The 21,539-nt window shown below is 40.8% G+C and overlaps 1 protein-coding gene across 16 annotated transcripts in view; it reads right to left on the bottom strand.

Annotated features, from left to right (window-relative positions):
• ZMIZ1 (zinc finger MIZ-type containing 1) overlaps positions 1-21,539 on the bottom strand; it is a 490,731-nt gene that overhangs the window by 32,153 nt on the left and 437,039 nt on the right. For 14 of the 16 annotated variants that reach the window (XM_054033720.1, XM_054033719.1, XM_054033732.1 and 11 more), the window contains 4 exons: positions 8,092-8,206; positions 6,056-6,273; positions 4,099-4,297; positions 2,788-3,078 (listed from right to left, as the gene is read on the bottom strand). In XM_054033720.1, coding sequence (XP_053889695.1) covers positions 2,788-3,078; positions 4,099-4,297; positions 6,056-6,273; positions 8,092-8,206 — 823 coding nt within the window. The remainder of the gene's footprint in view (positions 1-2,787; positions 3,079-4,098; positions 4,298-6,055; positions 6,274-8,091; positions 8,207-21,539) is intronic. The other 2 variants (XM_054033728.1, XM_054033736.1) reach the window with 1 other exon arrangement.

The following is a 21,539-nucleotide window of genomic DNA, read 5'->3' as shown; positions in this document are numbered from 1 at the left end:
CATAAAAGCTAACAGAATGTTAGGAACCATCAGGAAAGGGATAGATAATAAGACAGAAGATATCATAATGCCACTTTATAAATCCAGGGTAGGTCCACAACTTGAATATTGCATGCAGTACTGGACACCCCACCTCAGAAAAGATGCATTAGAAATGGAAAAGGTATAGAGAAGGGCAAAGAAAAATGATTAAGGGTGTGGAACAGCTTCCATATGAGGAGAGATTAAAAAGACTGGGACTGCTCAACTTGGAAAAGAGATGACTAAGGGGGGAATAAAAAATCATGAATGGTATGGATAAAAAAAAACAACAAAAAACAAGTGTTGTTTACCCCTTCACATAGCACACGAGCAAGCGGGGTGAGGGTGGGGTGTCACCCAATGAAATTAATAGGCAGCAGGTTTAAAACAAACAAAAGGAAGCACTTCTTCACACAACGAACAGTCAACCTGTGGAACTCGTTACCAGGTGCTGTTGTGAAGGTCAGAACTGTAACTGGGTTAAAAAAAGAACTAGATAAGTTCATGGAGGATAGGTCCATGAATGGCTATTAGCCAAGATGGTCAGGGATGCAACCCCATGCTCTGGGTGTCCCTAAACTTCTGATTGCCAAGTGCTGGGACTAGATGACAGGGGATGGATCACTTGATAATTGCTCTGTTCTGTTCATTTCCTCTGAAGCATCTGGCATTGTCCACTCTCAGAAGACAGGATACAAGGTTAGATGGACTATTGGTCTGGCCCAATATGGCCGGTCTAATGTTCTTATGTTACAAAGAAAGGCTAAAGCCCTCAAAGATCACTGCCAATATGACCTGGGGAAAAATTCTTTCCTGACCCTACGTATCAGTTAGACTCTGAGCATGTGATTAAAAACCAGCCAGCCAAGCACCCAAGAAAGAGAGAATGCTTCATACCACGTCAGAACCTTGGCCCTTTCTGGCCAATGTCCCATCCCCAGCTGTGGTAATCATGGATGAAATAAACTTCCCCAAAACTAGAATACATTGGGGGGTGCGGACGGAATCCTTATAGGTGGCTGGCTGAAACGCTGAAGCAAGTGACTTGCCCAATGTCACAAAAGAAGTCTGTGGCAGAGTAGATGACTGAACCCAGGCCTCTGAAATCCTAGGCTAGTGCCCTAACTCCTGGGCCTAAGTTCCTTCCTATTTTCCCTGCAGTGATCCAACAGGAAGTCAATGGGCATGGTTATTGCTCAGCACCTTTAGGGTGAGGTCAAGAATATTACCGTTCTGATGGCAAATCTATTTATGAATATTGATTACTTAAAACAAAAACAAAATAATTCTGGAGCAAGCTAATTTATAACAACTATCCCCTTTATGACATTTTCATAAATCAATAAATAAATAGCATCTACTAAACTTACACAGCACCCTTACAACAAGCATATGATTTTATAGCACTGTAAAATGCGTATTACATGAGAACATTCTTGTATTCACTTGTGACGAAAAACATGCTATTGGAACAATGAGGAGGGATTCCCAATCTTCAACAAAGGTGTGAAATATGAAATATAACAATGAAAATAATCATCTGAAGAAGTCACACACTATGCATTGTTAGCTCAATTGGAAAGGAGTGATAGCATTTACAGAGTAGAAAAGCCTTGTTAGATAAGCAACTCCTGCAGCAGTAAGTCATTTTTGATGTATAAGGTAACAACAACAACAGAATTCATTTACAGACCAGGATACATTGCATTTAGAAAAACTGCAAGAAACTCAATAAATATTTGTTAAATGTTGGATATCAGTGTATATTTTCTGTAAACTTACATTGCCACTATTATATTTTGCCCAATAAAATGCTAGTGTAAACTCTACTGACTAAAAGCATAGCATCAATTTAGTATATGTTATGATTCTATCTAAAGTTATAGACTAAGGGCTAGATTTATAAAGGTATATAGGCCCCTAAAGATGAAGATAGGTGACTAGTGGGATTTTCAAAAGCATCTCGGTGCCTAACTCCCATTGATTTCAATAGAACTTCCCTGAAATCATACAGCAAGCCAAAGGCTGTGTGATTTTGATTACTACGTCTTGGGAAATGCTAACATCCTATGCTAATCTTATAAAAACCTGGAGAGACAAATAGATATAGACAGGCAGACAGGAAAAGAACTCAGATAATCTTCACCCCAGACCAAAAGAAAATGACCTAAATGACACCGGGGGAATTTTCAGGGATGCTGAGCTCAACAGGAGTTTTGAGTTTGAGCACCTATGAAAATCAAGCCACAGGAGGTTTGGAAAGCAATGGGATTTTTAAAAGTTTTACATGCTTTTGGTGTTTATGTGAGGTACTGCCTCATATTTCTTTAAAATAATAAAAAATCCAGAGTAAAGAAAGCTTATGCTCTGCCCATGACAAATTTATTTTAAGCTTTCAGGTTGAAATTCATCTCTGCGCAGAGAGTCTGTATAAGACTTATGAACTTAAGCTCTATTATGAGGGCTTCAAAGTGATGTTCTGAGGGCTCAAGAACTTCACAGGGCTGTGTGGGCTTGGTGTGGCCATCTTGGCTGACACACCAGGGACTGAACTCTGGGGACCTCCAGAGCTAAAAAGCACAAGCAGCTAAAGCTTGAGCTGAACCTCCATAGGCAGGGCTACTATTTGTGGACTAATCACAGAGGTGACCTGCTACACACACTCACCAGGGTGTTATACAGGTTTTCTCCACAGGGTGAATTTCATCCATAGCATAATTGGTATCGTTTGTAAGACAAAAGGAATAAGGGAGCGAGAATACTCACCTCTCCTGGGTACGGTCTCTTCATGCCCTGTATAGGCAAAGACTGGGGGCGTGGGCCTGGGTAAGCTTGCTGTGGCATCCTCTGCCCATGGCTGCTGAAGGGGCTTATCCCAGGGGGCCTCGGCTGGCTCATACCCATAGGCGGCCCACTCATGCTGGAAGGTGTCATTCCGGCTCCCATGCTCGCTGGGTTCATGCTGCCTGGCATAGAAGCAGGGCCACGAGGGCCAGATTGATTCATGAACTGGCTGTTGTAAGCCTGAGTCGGACCCATCTGGAAAGAGGAACAAACCTTCAACGGAAGAAAAAAAGAAAAGAAAAGAAAAAAAAAGAATAAAATGCGACATGCATTTAAAATGGGAGCGGGGAGCTGAACATGTTTGTTAGCAGGGGCTGGGATTATGTCGCATTTTCTTTTTATGTTCTGTAACCTTCTGTGAGGTTTTTTTTTTTTTTGGCATAATAATAATTCAACTGGAATTCTAAAAGCAACAAGAGACAAAAATAATAGTTTAGTAAGAGAAAAACTGCTTTAATATGAGCAAATAAAAATCTACTGACATGATCAGTCATCTTCCTCAAGGTAATGGCCCAGGATCCTCAGCTGGTGTAATTCAGCATCCCTTTATTGACTTCCAAGGAGCTTTGCTTATTTACGCCAGCTGAGGTTCCGCATGCGCCCCACCCTCATCCCCTATGCTTAGAACCACTACACGGAATGGAAGCGGTGACAAAAGCAGCTGCACAGATCAAACACTCATTCCTTTTTCATTAATAGTTATTACAGGAAATAATTGTGTGTTGAGCTTAGGGTCACCAAAAACGGGTGCTTCAAATTGCTATTCTCACAGATAATACCTTAAAAAGTGGGGTTTTTTACTGTATTTAGAAAAACTAAACTGAGTTGATCAACATAATGAATTAGAGAAACAGCAAGGCCCTAAAATAAAGCTTTAGAACACTTAGCTGTGTGCTAAAGTTTGGGGGAGGGGAAGTACTAATACATCACATTAGAAGTGGGTATAAAACTTTGCATGCAATTTTTTTTAGCTAAGTGATGACCTCTTTGAAGTACAAATGCATTACTAGTGCAGATAACAGGGATTCATAAAGATGATGTATTGGCCACTCTGTGTCATTAATGTACACATACTTATACATGCTACAAGAGATCTCTTGGTCTCCGTCTCTTGTGCACACAGACACACAATACAGCTGATACCGGAATAGCTCACATGCTAAACAGGGGCACTCACTTCTCTCTAAAGGCAGAAGTCAGAAGGATACGAGTTTGCAAGATCTACTTTCTTACCGGTCCATACTGGTTCATGTCCTTGTTCTGGGTTTCCTGAAGGGCTGCTACAGTGGCTGTAGCTGTAGCTGTTGCTGTGGCAGCTGCGGCGGCAACTGCAGCTGCGGCGGCAGCTGCAGCCGGCTGAGTGAAATCTGCAGGCGGCCTCGTGTGTGGAGGGATCCCCATTCCCGCAGGAGTATTTGGGCCACCAGGGTAACTACCAGGTGAAGAAAGAAAGGAATATTAAAATGGGCCTAGATTTGGGGCCTCAGTCTGATGTCATTTGGAACAGTTCCAAAACCATGTCTAAGTTTCTATTGAAACAAGCACTCTGACAGGAAGAGAGAAGCAGGGATGTAAATGAGGATACAAGAGCTGCTCTGGCATAGAGTGCAGATAAGTCGGCACTTTTCAATGGAGTTAGAAACTCCAGACTTCAGGAGTTTCTAACTAATTTTTAATACTCTGTTCTACCAAGCTGCTGGACTCAGAGGTTGTAAATGAACATGTGCGCTGATTATCCACAATTTAGGGGCAGCATGGACAGTAGCATCCGTTGTGAGCTTCCTCCACAATGAGCCATCTATGTGCCTCAACAGTGGAATGTATCAGCTTTTCCAGGAGTAGAAAAGTAAATCTGTCCCCACTGAAGTCTCAGCAAAAAGGCCGACAGGGGCCATTTGTGATCGACAGTGACTGACAGCTGTCATTTGGTGCCTCTTCAGAGTTCTGCATGAAGCAAGTTGGCTGTGCCTGCACCTGCACACTTCATGTACTAATCACAAAACTACCACAAAATAAATAAATGAATAAATAATCTAAAGTACTTCACACCTGTAATCTTTAAAGGTCTTTAAAAAGGTGGGTCAACATTATGCCCATTTTACAGATGAACTGTACAGAAAGTTTAATGAATGGTACAAATTCATGTAGCGAGACAGTGGCAGAGATGAAAACAGAGGCTATGTCTCCCAATTTCTAGGATAGTGCTGTTCCACTGTACTCTGCTGGTACCCTTTTCAGCAGTAACAACAAAGGAACCCAGGGATTGATTAGGACCGGAGACAGAGCTCACTATCACAATAGAAATGCATTCAGGAAAAGCATTAGGAGCATGGGAAGCTTGCATGCTTACTGCCTGTGTTTACTTTTTAACTGCCCATGCCTGTGTTTTGTAGATAACCTGGGATATTAATTTGACACATTTCACAAGAACTACACTTACCCCACAAAAATAAATACATAACTTAAAATTTAAGACCAAAGCCCTGTCCCTCATTCCTCCGAAGTGCTTTATAAATTCCTGTAGTGGTGCAAACCTTCTGTTATTAGCTTTGCAGGACTGTAGCCTTACTAATATTCGAGCTCATTTCTTTGCACAGACTGATGGAAGTTGTACCATCAATACTTCTCACATAGTAGCCCTACTGAATGTTAATCATTCCTAGGAGCTTGGTTTGTGTCTTGTATTTGTGGTAATTAAAACTTTATTTTTGGTGTTTGTCAGGGGTAATTGATTGACCTAATTTCCAGGTATAGTGATGAATTTCCTGCTCTTTGGGTAGCCAATTTTTCAAGCAATGGACCCAGTATGCAATTTAGCTAGGCCTCATGAAATAACCACCAAGACTTGGGGTATTTCTAAGCAGCAGCTGGGAGGTGTGCTTACCAGCACAAGTCAACATGTGCTAGCCCTGATCAAGCTAAGAGCAGCGTGGCTGCAGTGGCCTGAGTATGTACCCAGGAAGTTGGGTGGCTTGCCGGAGCAGCTGCAGCCACGCTGCTATTTTTATTACACTAGCTTAAGCAGAACTAGCCCATGTCTACCCAAGATGGGAATCACACCATCCAGCTGGTGTGTAGACTTACCCTTTAACCAAAGGGAACCTATGGCATATCCAGTAGATTGCTATGCAAAGCTAGAACACCCTGAACTATTCACATCCAATTTCCATCCCATACAGACTCGTCTTACCTCCCGCCAAAGCCTCCACTTCCGGGATAGTTGGGTCTCCCGTACATGCCCTGCTGCATATAAGGTTGAGCGGAGCCTGCCTTGGCTGAAAACTGCTGCTGCTGCCCAGCAAACTGAGGGGAATTAATGCCAGGATTGCTGGTAGTCATCCCAGAAGCCATGGGGTTTCCTGCTGGGTTCATAGGGTTATTGGCATTTGCCATTGGGTTTCCCAGCACCTATGAGGAGAAATATTCAAAATAAAGAGAAAGCCCTTAGAAAGTTTGCTACAGACATTAACGTACAATCAACTAACCTATATACTCTGTACTCAAATGAGTCCAGGGTTCATTGTGCTATATGTACCTAGGTATGTTAATTTCTTATGAGCTCTCCCTTGCCATTTTCTGATTCCTACCATAAGATTAGTCCCTCACTGAAGCTTCTGAAAAGTTACAATAAGGAACAGCAGATATCACATTTTTTTTTTATCATGTGGAGAATCCATCTGATTAAGTGAAGAAGCAAGAAACAACTGTGTTATTTGACAATTTGTTGGTCTCCAAGATGACAATTTGATAAAAAAAAAATATTTTGCCCCAACATAATGTCTTTGATGTAGGACCTCAAAATGACTTACAAATATTAATTAAGCCTCAAAACACTACTATAAAGAAGTATCTCCATTTTACCGATGACCAAACCAAAGCTACGTCTACACTATGAGCTATGCTGTGATTCCCCTGCCCATGTAACGTGTACTTGTGTTAAGTCTCTTCGAGCTATCACAAGTACAAATAGCAGCATAGCTGCAGTGAAGGCACAGCTGAGCCGTGTCTAGTACATATGCTCTGGTTTCAGGCAGGTTTCCACTCGGTACGGATCAGCCGTGCCTCCAGTGCCGCTGGCTGTGCTACTGTGGCTACAGTACTATTTACACTCGTGCTAGCTCGATGAGACTAACACAAGATGCTCACAGGAGATGGGGAATCACACCCCTAGCCCATAGGGTGGACATAGCCTAAGGCATAAAGTGGTTCAGTGACTTGACTAATGTCACATAAAGTGGGTGGTCCTGGATCCAGCTCCTTTTCAAGTAAAGGGAAGTCTTTCTACTGGCTTCAACATCAGCTGGATGGAGATTTGAGTCCTTGATATAGAGAACTGGTTGGGAATTTGCCAGCTGAATGATTTACCAATAGAAAATAGAGTTTTCACGAAACTGAATTTTTCTGTGGCAAAATGTAAATTTCCCTGAAAAATGTCAATTTTCCACTGAAAAAAATTGAAATGACAGCTCCCAGCTCAAGAGAAAGCAAAATGAACAAGAACATTCCAGTCAGGCAGCCAGACAGATGTAGCTGTGCTGGGGGAGAGGTGAAGAGCCAGGTGCTTGGCCTCTGGCATTTTGATTGGAAGGTTCTGGTCAATTTCACTTTCTGCCTGCAGGGAAAAAGTGAAATTGACAAGAACTGTCCAGGCTGGCTGCCTGCAAGCTAAAAAATTCCATTTCAGTTCTCCTGAAACAAAATTTTGTGGAAGTCCCTTCCTGTGAAAAGTTTCGTATTTTGAACTTTTCATCCCAATATGAGATGACATTTTGTTCAAAAATACAACATTTTTCACGGGAACGGATTTCTATTTTCTGGACAGTTATACTCTGGCACTAACCACTTAGCTCTTGCCTCTGTCCCAACGCTTCAGAACATTGCACCAGGCTAAATGAGAAAAGTTTTCCATTAAGGACTCAAGAAAAATGCTATAATAAACATGTTAGGTCTGATAATCACCCCTCTCCTGTACAGAAAGCAAGTGATGCTCGCAACTGCCACCAATATAATCTGACACTTCCACCCACATAGTTAAATGTGTTACCAGCTCAAAATACGTCAAACCCTAATATGTAGCCATTGTGCTGCCAGAAGAAGAAAATAAGTGGGAAAAAATACAGTTTTATAACAGTCCTTTCCCTTCTTTTCTCTATTTTTTTTCATTTTACTGACAAACATTTAACCAAAATGCATAGCTCAGGGTAGCGAGCATAAAATGAAGCTTACCTGGCTTTGGGAGGTATTAGTCACACCCCATACTGTAGTGACCACCGATAAAGAACCTGGTGGTTGGTTGGTGTTTTGCTGCCAAGGAACAGAGTCATAGGGGAAAGACCCATCACTGTAAAACACAAACACACCAGAGTCATGGTTTGGAACATGGAACATTAAATGAATGATGGTTGGGAAAGAGGGATTGATTTCTTAACTGACAAAGGCAGATGGAGTAATCTTAACTCCTCTCCAACTCATCAGCTTTATAAGTATCTTAGTATGTTTAAGAAGTGGGAAGTTTCTGTTTGGTTACAAGCAAAGTGATCACCACAGCATCAAAGCAGAAGGGAAATTAAGTTAATTCATTGCACATAAACCCATTTGGTGATGGATGAAATGAAGAGTTCACCCCTAAAACTCTGCCACCTGCGGAAGTAAAAATAAACTCTCGGCCACAGCTTTCAACAATAAGAACATTAAGCTAGCTGGATGTTTGGATGCATTCATTTTGCAAAAGTCATCCATCTCAAGCTCTTCAACAATCATTGCTTCAGCTGTCTCATTCCAATTCAATTAGGTTTTGAGACTAGACTGCAGCCCCACTGTCTGCAGTTGGTACCAGCATGGCCAGAAGAGCCTTTAAAGGAATAGCAGTCCAACAATAATTTTCAAAAAGTGAATTAAAATCCAGATGGAGTCCTACCGCATGATGGATGAGCTGTATGCCAAAAAGTATTAGCTAATCAGTATTCTAGAAAATCAACTGCTGAAACTAAAAATGCTCCTTTCAGATAACTATGTGGTGGAGAGCACTGGGTTTTTCAATAAACTAAATCCAACAGATACAAGCAAGAAGCCTGTTACATACAAGTCTTGGTGCATATAATACAGAGAAAGAATATGTGTATGTATATATTTTGAACTAAAACACTGTGTATATGCAATATAATTACTGGATACGTCAAACCTCAGTTAAATAACCAGAGGTATAAATAGGATATGTAGGAAAAAATATTGTATCATGTGTTATTATTCATTACTTTTTAAAGTTGATTTTAAGTTTATGACTTTTTCCAGGTATATACAAACTATTTAAGGAACACCACATATTGTCCTTTTATTTTAAAGAGATACTGATAAGCGGTATAGGCCATGAATTCATTTTTAAACGAAATTACAAATGATAACTCTGACCTTGCAAATGCTTATCTGGCTATCTAAGGGTACATCTACACTACAGGGGGGAGTCGATTTAAGATACACAAATTCAGCTACGTGAATAGCGTAGCTGAATTCGACATATTGCAGCCGACTTACCCCGTTGTGAGGACGGCGGCAAAATCGACTTCTGCGGCTTTCTGTCGGCGGCGCTTACTACCACCTCCGCTGGTGGAGTAAGAGCGCCGATTCGGGGATCGATCCCCGAGAGGTCGATTTCTACCCGCCGATTCAGGCGGGTAGTATAGACCTAGCCTAAGAAACTCATACAACTTCTATTATCATAGAATCTGAGTGCCCCACAATCTTTATCCTGCAAGGCAGGGAAGTACTGTTCTCATTTTCCAGCTGAGACACAGAAGTGTCATGTGGGGGACTGTGCTGAGCGGGGAATTGAACATGGGTATCCAGCTATCACTCTGACCACTGGACGATCTTTCCATTCCCCTATGCCTCAGGACTATTTGAGTGTAAAACTGAGTTAATAGGTATGTACTTGAAGGATCAAAAGACATAAATATTTTTCTTTTCAAAACTTGGTGTGAATATTATGGGGTCTGGGATGTCCTTGTGTTAAGTACTGTACATGCATGCTCCTTGCCCCCAAAGAGGCTACAATCTAGTAAGAGTAACATTAATAATATAAATTAAAATTAAGTAATTAACATACATTTGTAAAAGGGGGGGGGAAATCTTTAAAACTGATTTTCCAATTTTTAAAAAAAACTTTTTCCTCACACAGACAGGAAGTCCAGCAAATCTACACTTTAATAATAATAAATTAATTAATATAATAATATATGGAGATATCCTATCTCCTAGAACTGGAAGAGACCCCAAATGGTTATCACATCCTGCCCCCTGCCTTCACTAGCAGAACCAAGTACTGATTTTGCCCCAGATCCCTAAGTGGCCCCCTCCAGGATTGAACTCATAACCCTGGGTTTAGGAGACCAATGCTCAAACCACTGACCTATCCCTCCCCCCATTTTCTGTCTTATACAGCACATCACAATGTTTTTCACTGCACAATGTTTCAGCATGATGCTACATTTCTAATACATGCAGCAGCAACATCCCTCCATCAACACTGCAAAAAAGCATATACAGCCAGGGATGGGAGATCCTCAGGGTCTGGAATTAGGGGCTGATTTGGACTTCTGCTTTAATGCTTTCCACCTTTTCCCCTCTACCCATGTGATGTTTGCCACTTTTACTTCTTTCCTTACTCCTTTTGGTGGATGTCTACACTGGCCTTCTGTAGTCATTTGTGGTACATTCTAACATTTGAAGAGAAATCCTCTCCACAACATTGTTCTTGTTGAACAGCACAAGGGTAATTAAGTCTCTTCATTACACCCTGGAGGGCAGTGAGTCAGCTGGAGTTCACTAAAAGAATATTGGCTAATTTAAAATAATGTTAATGAACCCCCACATGGTAGGGGTCAGCAGAGGAGGGCCAACCAGCAGAGGAAGCAGGAGCGGTGCCAGGGTTTTTGCCACCCTAGGCGGCAGCGCTCCTCCTCAGAGCATTCGGCAGTGGGGGGTCCTTCCGCTCCGCGTCTTCGGGGCGCTTCGGTGGCGGGTCCCAGAGCGAGTGAAGAAGCAGAGTGGAAGGACCCCCGCCGCCAAATTGCCGCCGAGGACAGCAAAATGCCGCTCCCCAAATCCTGCCGCCCTAGGCAACTGCCTAGGGTCGCCTAGTGGAAGCGCCGGCCCTGAGAGGAAACCATCAGATGAAAAGGAAGGCGATTACTTCTCAGGCTATGATGTAGCGATGCTGCAACCATTCACCACAGTGCAAAGAAGAAAGATATAAAAAAAGATTCCCTAGCTGCTAACGCATATTGAAGCCAATGGTCAGTCAACACTGATGTCAAAGAGGTAAGTGAGGCTTTACGTTTAAATAACTTTTTTTAAAATAGTGGCATTCAAAGAACAAACTGACAAACTAACACCATGAGTTGGTTTCAGATTTCCATATCAGACCTGGATTCACTTTTCTTCCCGACTCCTCTTCCAGGTTGACACAGGGTCGCAGGTGCCCATGATTCTTCACCACGCTGTCCATGGCACAGGTTCATAGGTCTTGGAGTTCCAGTCCTTTTCTCTCAACAGTCTTTCCATCAAACCTTTGGTCTTCCATGTCCTTTCTTACTGTCCTCTTCCTCCTATGTTTTCTTTGCTGGTCGTTCTTCTCCCAATCTTATCACACCCAGTCTACCTCAGCTGTGCACTCCCGGCCTATCATGTAGAGTCCCAAGTTCATTTATCCCCTAATTTCTCCCGGGCACATGTTCTACCCTCCACTTGCCTGCTATTATCCTCAGTATATTATCTTCTACTACCTATATCTTCTTTTCTTCCAACTCCATAAGGCCCACTGTTTCCAAACCATAGAGTAGGCAGGGACAAAAACATGCAGCATATATCTTTTCTTTCAGTTACTTAATTGCCAGTGCTGCAGTACTCCTGCCACCTTTTTCACTGCCACCCAGGCACACTGGGTTCTTATTTTCAATTCTCCAGATCTCCCTCTGATGGCACAAAGTGTACTTCCCAAGTACACTAATTCTTTCTTATGATTCAGCTTCTCTCCTGAAACTTCCATCAATAGCTCTTCTTCAGTTTTCTTTGTGTTTTACCTTCAGAGTACGATCTTCAAACTCAGATGCCCACTCTGATACCAATTTATCAGTTCCTCTTTGCCATCAGCAAAAAGGGCTAGATTGTCAACATGCATTAGTTTTCTCTGTCTCTTCACAGGCTCAATTCTCCTACTAGTTGTCTCCATAACTAGGATGAAGTGAAGTGGTCTCAGCACACTGCCATGTCTCAATCCCACCATCACCTCAAAATGCTTCAAAATTCCAAGTGCTATCACCATATTTCCTGACCCTCAATACAACTCCTTATTCTTGAAGTCCCGCTGCCATCCATCTCAATACTCCAAATACCAATTCCTGCAGAACCAACTCATAGGCTTTCTCAAGATCAATAAATGTAACACAGCAATTACACCCTCCATTTATCATTCTTTCAAACTTCTGTCTCATTGCAAATGTCCTTCCCTTCCTAAAAACATGTTGCTCCTCTCCTACGTTTTCCTCCACCTTACCCTCAAACTTGCCTGCAAAACTCTCTCAAGGAATTTGAGCGTTGACTTAACAAAGTGATGCCCCATTAGGCATTGGGATCATTTGCATCACCCTTACTCTTCTAAAGAGGCACGATCAATCCTGATCTCCAGTCTGGTATCCTTATTTGATCCCAGTAAACACACAGTAATCTATGAAACCTCTTTACTCCAGTACTTCCAACTACCTTGATCATATCAACAATTATGTCATCTTCACATCTGCTTTACCATTCTTCATCTTATTCAGTGCTGCTTCTACTTCATGTACAGAGATTGATAACTTTTGAAACATCTCCATAATTGTTGATGGTGTTTGCCCTCGCAAATCTTTCTTCTCATTTAACAACCTTTGAAAATATCTTTTCCATACCTCTACTACCTCTTTAGACTTAATCACTGATTTCTTCATCTATTGTGCTTCATTGTTTCTTTTTTGCCAACCCAAAAATAAACTTCCTGCCATCATCTTCCTCCAGCTTTCTGTACAAATTCCTCTTCAGCCTCCAATCTTGCGTTAGCAACTTCCTTTTTTTCCTGTTTGAATTTTTGATTGTTTCATTATCAAAACCTGCTTCCTCAAACTCTTTGAATAATACTTTTCTTCTTTTTAACTTCTCTGGTACATCACATTCTATCACCAACTTGTTCTCCGAAAGCACCCCATCTTTCTACTCATTCTGCCACGTATTATCTCCATGAAAAATTCTTCAAAATTCCTCTGTTCTCCCCCCGCTTACTTCATTGCCATTGGCATGAAAGCCTTCACTGACTTTTTGGCAAAACTTTTCCTTTCTCTCCTCCCTTACATAATCGCCAATGCAATTTCTTTCTCAATTTCATCTTCTTTCCTCAGGTTGCTGTCAGATTTCAGCTATTAATACTGTATGTTGTTCTGCTACATATTTATTTTAGATCTTTCACCATTTTCATATGTTCTCTTCTTATCAATGTACAGGCAACACAGTCTTTACTTTTTCCACTGTAGTGTGTTACCAGGCAGGATTCTCTTTTTTCAATCCATGTAGCCATCACTGAAAACCCATTAAACAAACACCACTCAATTCACTTCTTTCCTTCTGCATTTCTTTTATCAAAGCCAAATTTACCCGCTTCTCCTTCTACTGGGCTCCCTTCACCAAAATTAGTGTTAAATCTTCACCGACCACTAACAAATTATTACTCTCAACCACACTAGTCATCATGTCGCACATGGATTGTTAGCTAAATTCACCATGAGAAGTCACTGCATGAAAAATGAGGTTTACGTAGTGAATAGAAACTAGTGATTTGCAATGATTTACACATGATTTGTGGCATTTATTTGGAAATACTGTGTGTATGTGTAAACTAAGATTTATTTTTAAAAAAGGTTTACATAACTGACATTAATTTATTAGTTCGCTTGTTAATGCAAGTGTGTGCGTGTATTGGACACTCCATTTACACACCTCCACTCACTGAGAGAGGAGCGATTCACATTGCTTTTTGTGCATGGAGAGGGTTAGGTTTGTTTAGACAATTACTTACCTTTATGTTTATAAACTATTTATTTTAATAAAACCAGTCAGTTTAAACATAGCAAATACATTAGCTATAGTATGTAAATGGGCAGCTTTGTTCATGAGGTAATAAACATACGATTTACATGGTCAAGGATTTGCAAAAGGTAATCTAACAAAGAATAATAATGAAGATGTACGAAAGATTTTTGGTGATGTATTTGTATTAGCATATAGGACAACTACTGATATACAGACGTAATACAAACCTCACAGCAAAGTTAAAGTGAAGGAAGGGGAAAGGACAGACTAGCTAACCTTTAAAATGTTTCCAGTCCATGCATATGCTGTGATGAACATACTTCTCTTGTTACCTTTTTCCTGTTTTATGGTTCTGGGGTTCCCAACAAAGCCCTAAAGGCTGATGGAGACACAACCCACATGTACTTTATAGCACTAGGCATTAGCTTTCCTGAAAAAATTTCACCACTTTCACTTCAAAGTTAGGCTACAATTATGCATAAACCCAGCTATTTCATGCAATTAGGCTCCCAGCAATTTATTTCCATTGTTTTTTCCCACGTCTGCTCTCCAGTGTTGGTTGAATCTCTGTCATTTGAGGCATAGGTGCTCTCCTTGGCTTAACTACAGTATCTGCAAAACTGCTAATACATAAAAACAGTCCTTTAAATATACTACCTGCACCAGTAATCCTTGGAATGACAGTGATGTGGATAGACAACAGCCATCACAACACTCACTGTCATTTCTCCCATTTCCTTGTCAGTTAGTCACCTATGGACACCTACAGAAACACTTGGTTGCAGGGAGTGAAATTCCAGAGTTCAAAACTAGACCAACTTTCTTGGCTCCTTTTCACAATCATTTAAATGAAAGCAGTGTGGTCTAGTACATAGCATGCTGGACTGGGACTCAACAGATTTAGATGCTATTCCTGGATTTGTTGTTTGATTGACCTTGGGCACATCACTTTGCCTCTCTGTGCTTTTCTTCTGCCTTTCCGCTGTCTTATAGTTAGACTATAGCTCCCTGGAGCAGAATCTGCCTCTTACTATGTGTATGTATAGTCCTATTGACTATACATACACATAGTATGTATGTATAGGATCTCAACCTTGGTTATGGCCTCTGGGTGCTTTTACTGTAATACAAATTATTAATAATAAATATCCTCCCCCCAAAAAACCCAGAAAACAAAACAAAACAAAAACCATTACACCTACAATGGATAAATACAAAAAGCCCAGAGTGAGAAAAAGAAATAAACCCTCAAGCCTCTCTTGTACCAATCAAAGGATTTCTTATTATAGGTCTATAAATTTAATAGCTTTATGAGTTTCTACTTTATTTTATTTAATGTTTATGTGAGATTCTCTATAACTGCTATACAAGTTAACTAATGACACATTGCCATCAGTGAGCTCTCTTAGTCAGGTCACCATTGTAAATTTAGTGTCAACTTATTTCAATGGTTTCGTATTGTAGAAGATCTGCTATATTACTAAACACACACACACTGAATTCCAACATTCTTTAGATTTTTCAGTGTGCTCACCGCATAGTGTGACCAGGCTTCTCTGCTTCGTTCCTTTTGTGTACATGAATAGAACCGTCTTCAATAAAAATGAAATTACAAAAATGGACAGAACTCCATTAATACCTTAGTTTTGATAACAGTAGAAGGCTTCAGAAAGGAACTCAGGTTGTATCTCACCACTGCTCTGAAACTGGATGTTCCTGGTAACCTTTTCAATATATACTGAAGCAAGTCAAAATTTTTATTCAGAAATTATTTTTGGACGAAGAATGGCTTTTGTAGTGGTCAACACAGAAGTTCCCATGGGAAATAGCTGATTGTGAGAAAATTTTGGGGACCCCCAAACTTGAAAATCAAAATGCTTCTGCTTTTGGCAATCAAAACCAAAACATTCTCAGGTTTCAGTATTTCAACAACCCCCCAAAACTTCTGAAGAAAATTTTTGACGTTTTCCCACTTTATTGAAATTATTTCACAGGAACAAAAACGGTGCACCGTTCATTCAGCAGAATGTAGAGTACATACCTACAGAGTCCCCCTAGCACAGGTATAAACAGCACTATAGCTGATGGGGCATGGCTGAGGCAAGGAAAGACATACCTGAAGGGTGTGGGTATGTATGCAAGCACATATCATACATGCTCTACACTCACCCAAGCCATGTCTTTCTGTCTCCTCTGCAGCAGTGTGGTGTCCTCCTGTCTCCCTGCTTCTGGATCCTTTCCCTGCTATAAGGAAAGCCTCCCCGCAGTGGGGAAAGGATCTGGTCGGGGGAAGGCAACGGAGAAAGGCTTAGGCAGCTCCTTCCCCTGGAGCCTTTCCATTCTGCAGGAAGAGGCTCTGCCACAGCCTTTCCTTCCCACAATGAAAGGCTCCAGCTGCGGGGAGCTGCTGAAGCTTTCCTCTATTGCCAAAGACTTTCACTGACACATGTAGCTACACACCAGAGTGTGGACACAGCCTGCTTTTCACTGCAGTGTCTGGCTACACATATGCTATGCCACTGCCAGTTGTGTGCAGTGTAGATGTAGGCCCTCCAACACCCCCACAGACGGAGTGTTCCAATTTGGAGCTTTTTTGGTTTAGAGTCAACTTTAAAAAAAAAAATAAAGCATTATTATTAACTACATTTTATCAAAAGTTACATGTAGTGAAGTTATCACATGTCCTTTTAGGCTATCTTTTATGTGGATTTTAAAAAACATTGCATACCGTACAGAAACACACAAATACATATTTACATATAAGCACATATAGTCTTAACTTTGGATACCGATACATTTGAAGCTTGCCGCTATGAATGCTGTGAGTTGTAATCAGATGCCTTTCTGTACGGGGATGGCCAGACCCTGGATATATGCAAGATAGGGACCAGAATGCAAGCAATGGCATGGGAATGGGCATAAGGACCACATACATTTGATTAATTCATTTTTATTAATGATTTAGGGTGTAGCCTAAGTGGTCCAAGCCAACAGGGACATCTAAGGAGTCACTGTAAGGACAACAAATAATATCTCCATTTATGTAATATCCTCTAAAAACTGGTTTTACGTGTTTATATATATGATAGAGAATGAAATAAAAGAACCCAAGCATGATGGTGTCATGATGTAAAGATTTGTACTAGCGTAAGTTTGGGGTGGCTACAATACTTTGACTATTGAATTCTGCAGCTCTTCCTAAAATAAGAGTCAGTATTTACTTAATATTGTCATTTGTATTATGGTCATTCTTAGGGCCCTTAGCATGAATTTGGACTCCACTGTGCATACAAATATATAACAAAGAGATGGACTTTGCCCCAAGCACCATAAAAACTTTATCTCACGTCACATCACTGACTAGTCTGAATATGCCACATGTTATAGAAAAGCTATTTTAGAAATGTTTCAAAAGGTTCTTATTGAGACTATTTTTTGTATAATCTCCACCAGACTTTCTTAGTAGTATGAGTATAAATGCACAAACCACAGAGGGCAAGACAAAATATAATTTTTTTAAACTTCAAAAATGACCCCAAGATGTTTTCTATACGTAAAAATGTCTAATCTGATATCTCTCAAACTTCCCAACGAGATGCATGTGTTGCGTCTCCCTTTGGAAGGCTCTGAATCTCCCATTTCCAATGGCATTAAAGCAGGCATTTCTAGCGCCTGAACCCCAATGTTCCAGGACTGAATATTGCCTATATTGGGCCATGGACCAATGTAAATTGGAAGGGAAGGGGGTTAGGAATTCCACTTTTGGGTGGAAAAAAGGTAGAGTTTTTCTGGCTGGTTGTTTGGGGGGAGGGGGAGAGTAGCTGATCAAAACTGCTCTAGACAGACAATTTGTCCGGTTTTAAGCAGGACAGTTCTGTTTTTAAATGGTTTGTCCCCAGTCCAGTTCTGAGAGAAAATCAGATGTGGTTTTGTCTGGTATCACAGATGAGGGCTGCCAGTTTCAAGAGCATGCTGCTCTGCCCCCGCTGTGATCATGTGTACATGATGTGTGCAAGGTCACATCGGTTGGGGCTTGGTGTGCTCTTCAAAATGGTGTTCTCCATACATGCAAAGTTATGCCAGCATGAATGGACCCACCCATTCTGTTCCAGGAAGTACTGGAATGTCTGGTATTCTTGGAATGCAAGAGTGGCCACCCTAAAACTGCTCTGAGGTTTGGAATGTCACTCCCCATAAAGATTAGTCAGTGGGCAGAAGGCAGGTTACATAGTGACGAGGTGCATGATAAATGCAGTTCATAACATGGCTCTGCAATTTAGCACATGGCTAACACCACCAAAAGCACACAGATGTTCATTAACCACCATCGCTACTGAAAATCAGCTATTTTTGGGGTGGAATCTGGTGGATGTTTAACACTGCAAAATAAAACCCGGAGGTCGGAGGAGGATAGCACCTCTGGATGCTGTGTGACTTGAACATTTTTTCTTTGAGGTGTGCAATGGCCCAAGCCTGTGAGGCCTACACAGCCTATGTATCGCATTGGGGTTACTTGCATAGTAAGACACTACTCAACTTGAGTTCGGGTATTGGGATCTGACTCTCTATATCTGAATATGAATCAGGCCCAAGTATTTCCCTTATAAATAAATTCACGTTTCTTAACCTGATACAAACTACACACAGAGTCCTGTTATATTATATATTCCACATGTCTAGACACATGTGCATGCAAACATACACAGCTATATGCAACTTAGTTTTGGTTGTGTAGAACAAATGACAACAAAGCTATGCAGTTAAGAAACAAACACACTCCCTGCATCAAAAAGAAGCTGGATGGGGTTATCACCATATGACATTGTGGGACTACAGCATCCATTCTGATTAAAGAAGAAAGATTAAAGCATCACATCCAATTCTGTCTATTGTTACACAAGTAGACCATGCAATGTGCTATCACAGTCGCAGATTACAGTTACAAATTCCACAACTAATGGCTCTGTTATTAACATGCCACCTGTTACCTTTTCTAAGATGTTGAAAAATATCTTAAGAACATTTTCAGCTTGACAAACGCAGTTTAATTTTTATTGCCTTTCATAGTACAGCCAGACCCATGTCTTATTTATCTCATGTGCCAGAAAGCAAAACCAATTCCTCAGTTTCCCCCCCAGTCAGTTGCAAGGCATTCATTTTGCTCTGGTTTATCAATATACCTGGGATTCCATATCCGATTGCTCCTTTGCAATAATAAAAAAACAAAAAAACAAACACCCACCCAGTATTCTACCATTGCCTGTTGCCTTGGTAATCCAAATGCCTGGGTACTCGCTGATTATCGGAGAATGAGACTCGCATTGTTCACACCGCAGCGCGTCTGCTATGTTAATGTGAGATAATGGCAGCCAGAAGACTCCTTTTGTTCCCAGCTTTGCTGTTTATTCATAATGCCTGGAGGTCAGCGGCTGCTACAACAACCCAGTAAGGAACCGCTGAAAGCGTGAGCAGATTCCACTTCTGCTTTTGCTTCTGAGACAGCGGGTGGGGGGGATGCACAGAAATAAGACTACTGGAAGATCTGCAGAGAGTCTGACTCAGAGAGAAGGTGCAGCAGCAACCAGGAGGGTTTGATGCAATTGCACTTCTGAGATTACAGACGAAGCTAATTTACTCTCCCCCAAAAAGCAGAAAAATTGCTTTCTAAAAAAAAAAAAAAAAAACCTACAGGAACTGAGGCCGTTGATGAATTATTTTCGATGGAAAAGTCACAATGAGATTAGCTTGGTTTTGAATTTCAGACGCGAGTTCAGGGGCTGATCGATTTGCAGTTCAGATACCTCAACACCTCTGAATAGAAGGAAATTACTGAATGAGCAGCTTGTGCCTTTTGATCGGAACCAATGAATGATTTTTTTTAAATTTCGATTTCTAGGACAGAACAAATTGGCCCATGCCCAGTGGAAGAGAATGAGCTTTTAGAATGAAGCAAAGTAATTAAGTAAAATGTGTGGATGGATTTTCCTTTGTTTTACTTTGAGATGCAGTTTGTGGACTAATTCTTAGTAGTCTAAGACAAACACAGCATAGTGCTTCCACAGAGATCAGGGATGGGAGTATGTTGTGTTAATACAGAGATTCAGATTAGCCAGGGGTGACTGTACTGGGGGGTTCAAATGGGGGGAGGGAGGTGGAAAGCCTTCCCTAGGCAAATATGACTTCACTGTTCTGATGTGACTAAACTTCATAGCATGTAAAGGACAGGTTTGAGAAATGTTAACAGAAGTCTTTAATACTTTGCCTGTCAAAATTATTTGGAAAATGCTATTGCTTTGAAACAATGACAGTGGCAAACAAACTATCACATCATATCTCCTTTGACATGGTAAGTGGTAAATGAGAGCATGAACAGGATTACTGCACGTTCCCTGAATTCCTTACTTAGCATGGTGGGAGATGAGCAAATTCAAGCAGCTCCCTTGGCTAATGTGTTTTTCCTCACTCTTTTAACAGCCTCTTTATTTGAAGAAATAACCAATGCCCATTAAAGGCATTGTCAGTATCTAATTAATTTCACAGATACATCTGTACAGGTTGTTGATGTGCTCTGTCTATTGAACAAAGTCTTTGTTGTTATCGCTAATGAAACACAGGCAGTGATTTTAGCTAGAGTTCCTACCCACTTTAATTTAGGGGAACCATTAGAAAAGCCCTCCATCACTTCAATTACTAGCGACTACTTCCCTTTCTTCCCACTGTGAAATTTAGTGAAACTTGAGAGCCCAAGTGTATGAGAATGTTCAAAAAATAAAAAAAATGATAGTCATAGATGAAGAATTTATTCCTTTTATGATTTCCACCTTAACTGAGGTAACTTATTGAGGAGATTCATATTTTCATCCAAGTGAATTAATTACAGGTATTTTTTAAAGAGGTGTCAGGATAAAAATCATATTAAAATTCTCATAGGTGTTACCACTAATATTAGAGCAGGGGTTCTCAAACTGGGGGTCGGGACCCCTCAGTGGGTCACGAGGTTATTACATGGGGGCGTCATGAGCTGTCAGCCCCCAGCCCAGACCCCACTTTGCCTCCAGCATTTATAATGGTGTTAAATATATTAAGAAGTGTTTTTAATTTATAAGGGGGGGGGTCACACTCAGAGGCGAAAGGGGTCACCAAAACAAAATTCTGAGAACCACTGCATTAGAGTATTAATAAAGAATTCTAAAAAACAAATGCACTTTCTACCTTTTATGCCTTTTTTTTTTTTTTTACTTTTTGCATTTCACTTAGATTTGAAAATGAAGCTAGATTGGTAAATTCACTTTCCATTCAGAGTCCTGTCACTTTCTGGTTTTCAAGCAAGAATGTGATGTTAGCCAATTGTTTGGGTTTCCATCACTTCAGACAGCCCTTTAAATAACTATCAAAGTAACAACCATTTCTATCAGTAACACCTTGTAAACCATGTCCCCTCCCACCAACCTCACCCTCTCGTTCTCTCTCTTTTTTAAAAACAGACACAAAACTTAATTTGGACCTGAAACTATAGTTGTCTTTTAAATGGAAAATCCTGATGCTCAAAGGGCCTGATCCAA

Source organism: Malaclemys terrapin, chromosome 7, assembly GCF_027887155.1.
Source record: "Malaclemys terrapin pileata isolate rMalTer1 chromosome 7, rMalTer1.hap1, whole genome shotgun sequence".
Classification (NCBI taxonomy): Eukaryota; Metazoa; Chordata; order Testudines; family Emydidae; genus Malaclemys; species Malaclemys terrapin.
This window is presented reverse-complemented; position numbering and strand designations above follow the sequence as displayed.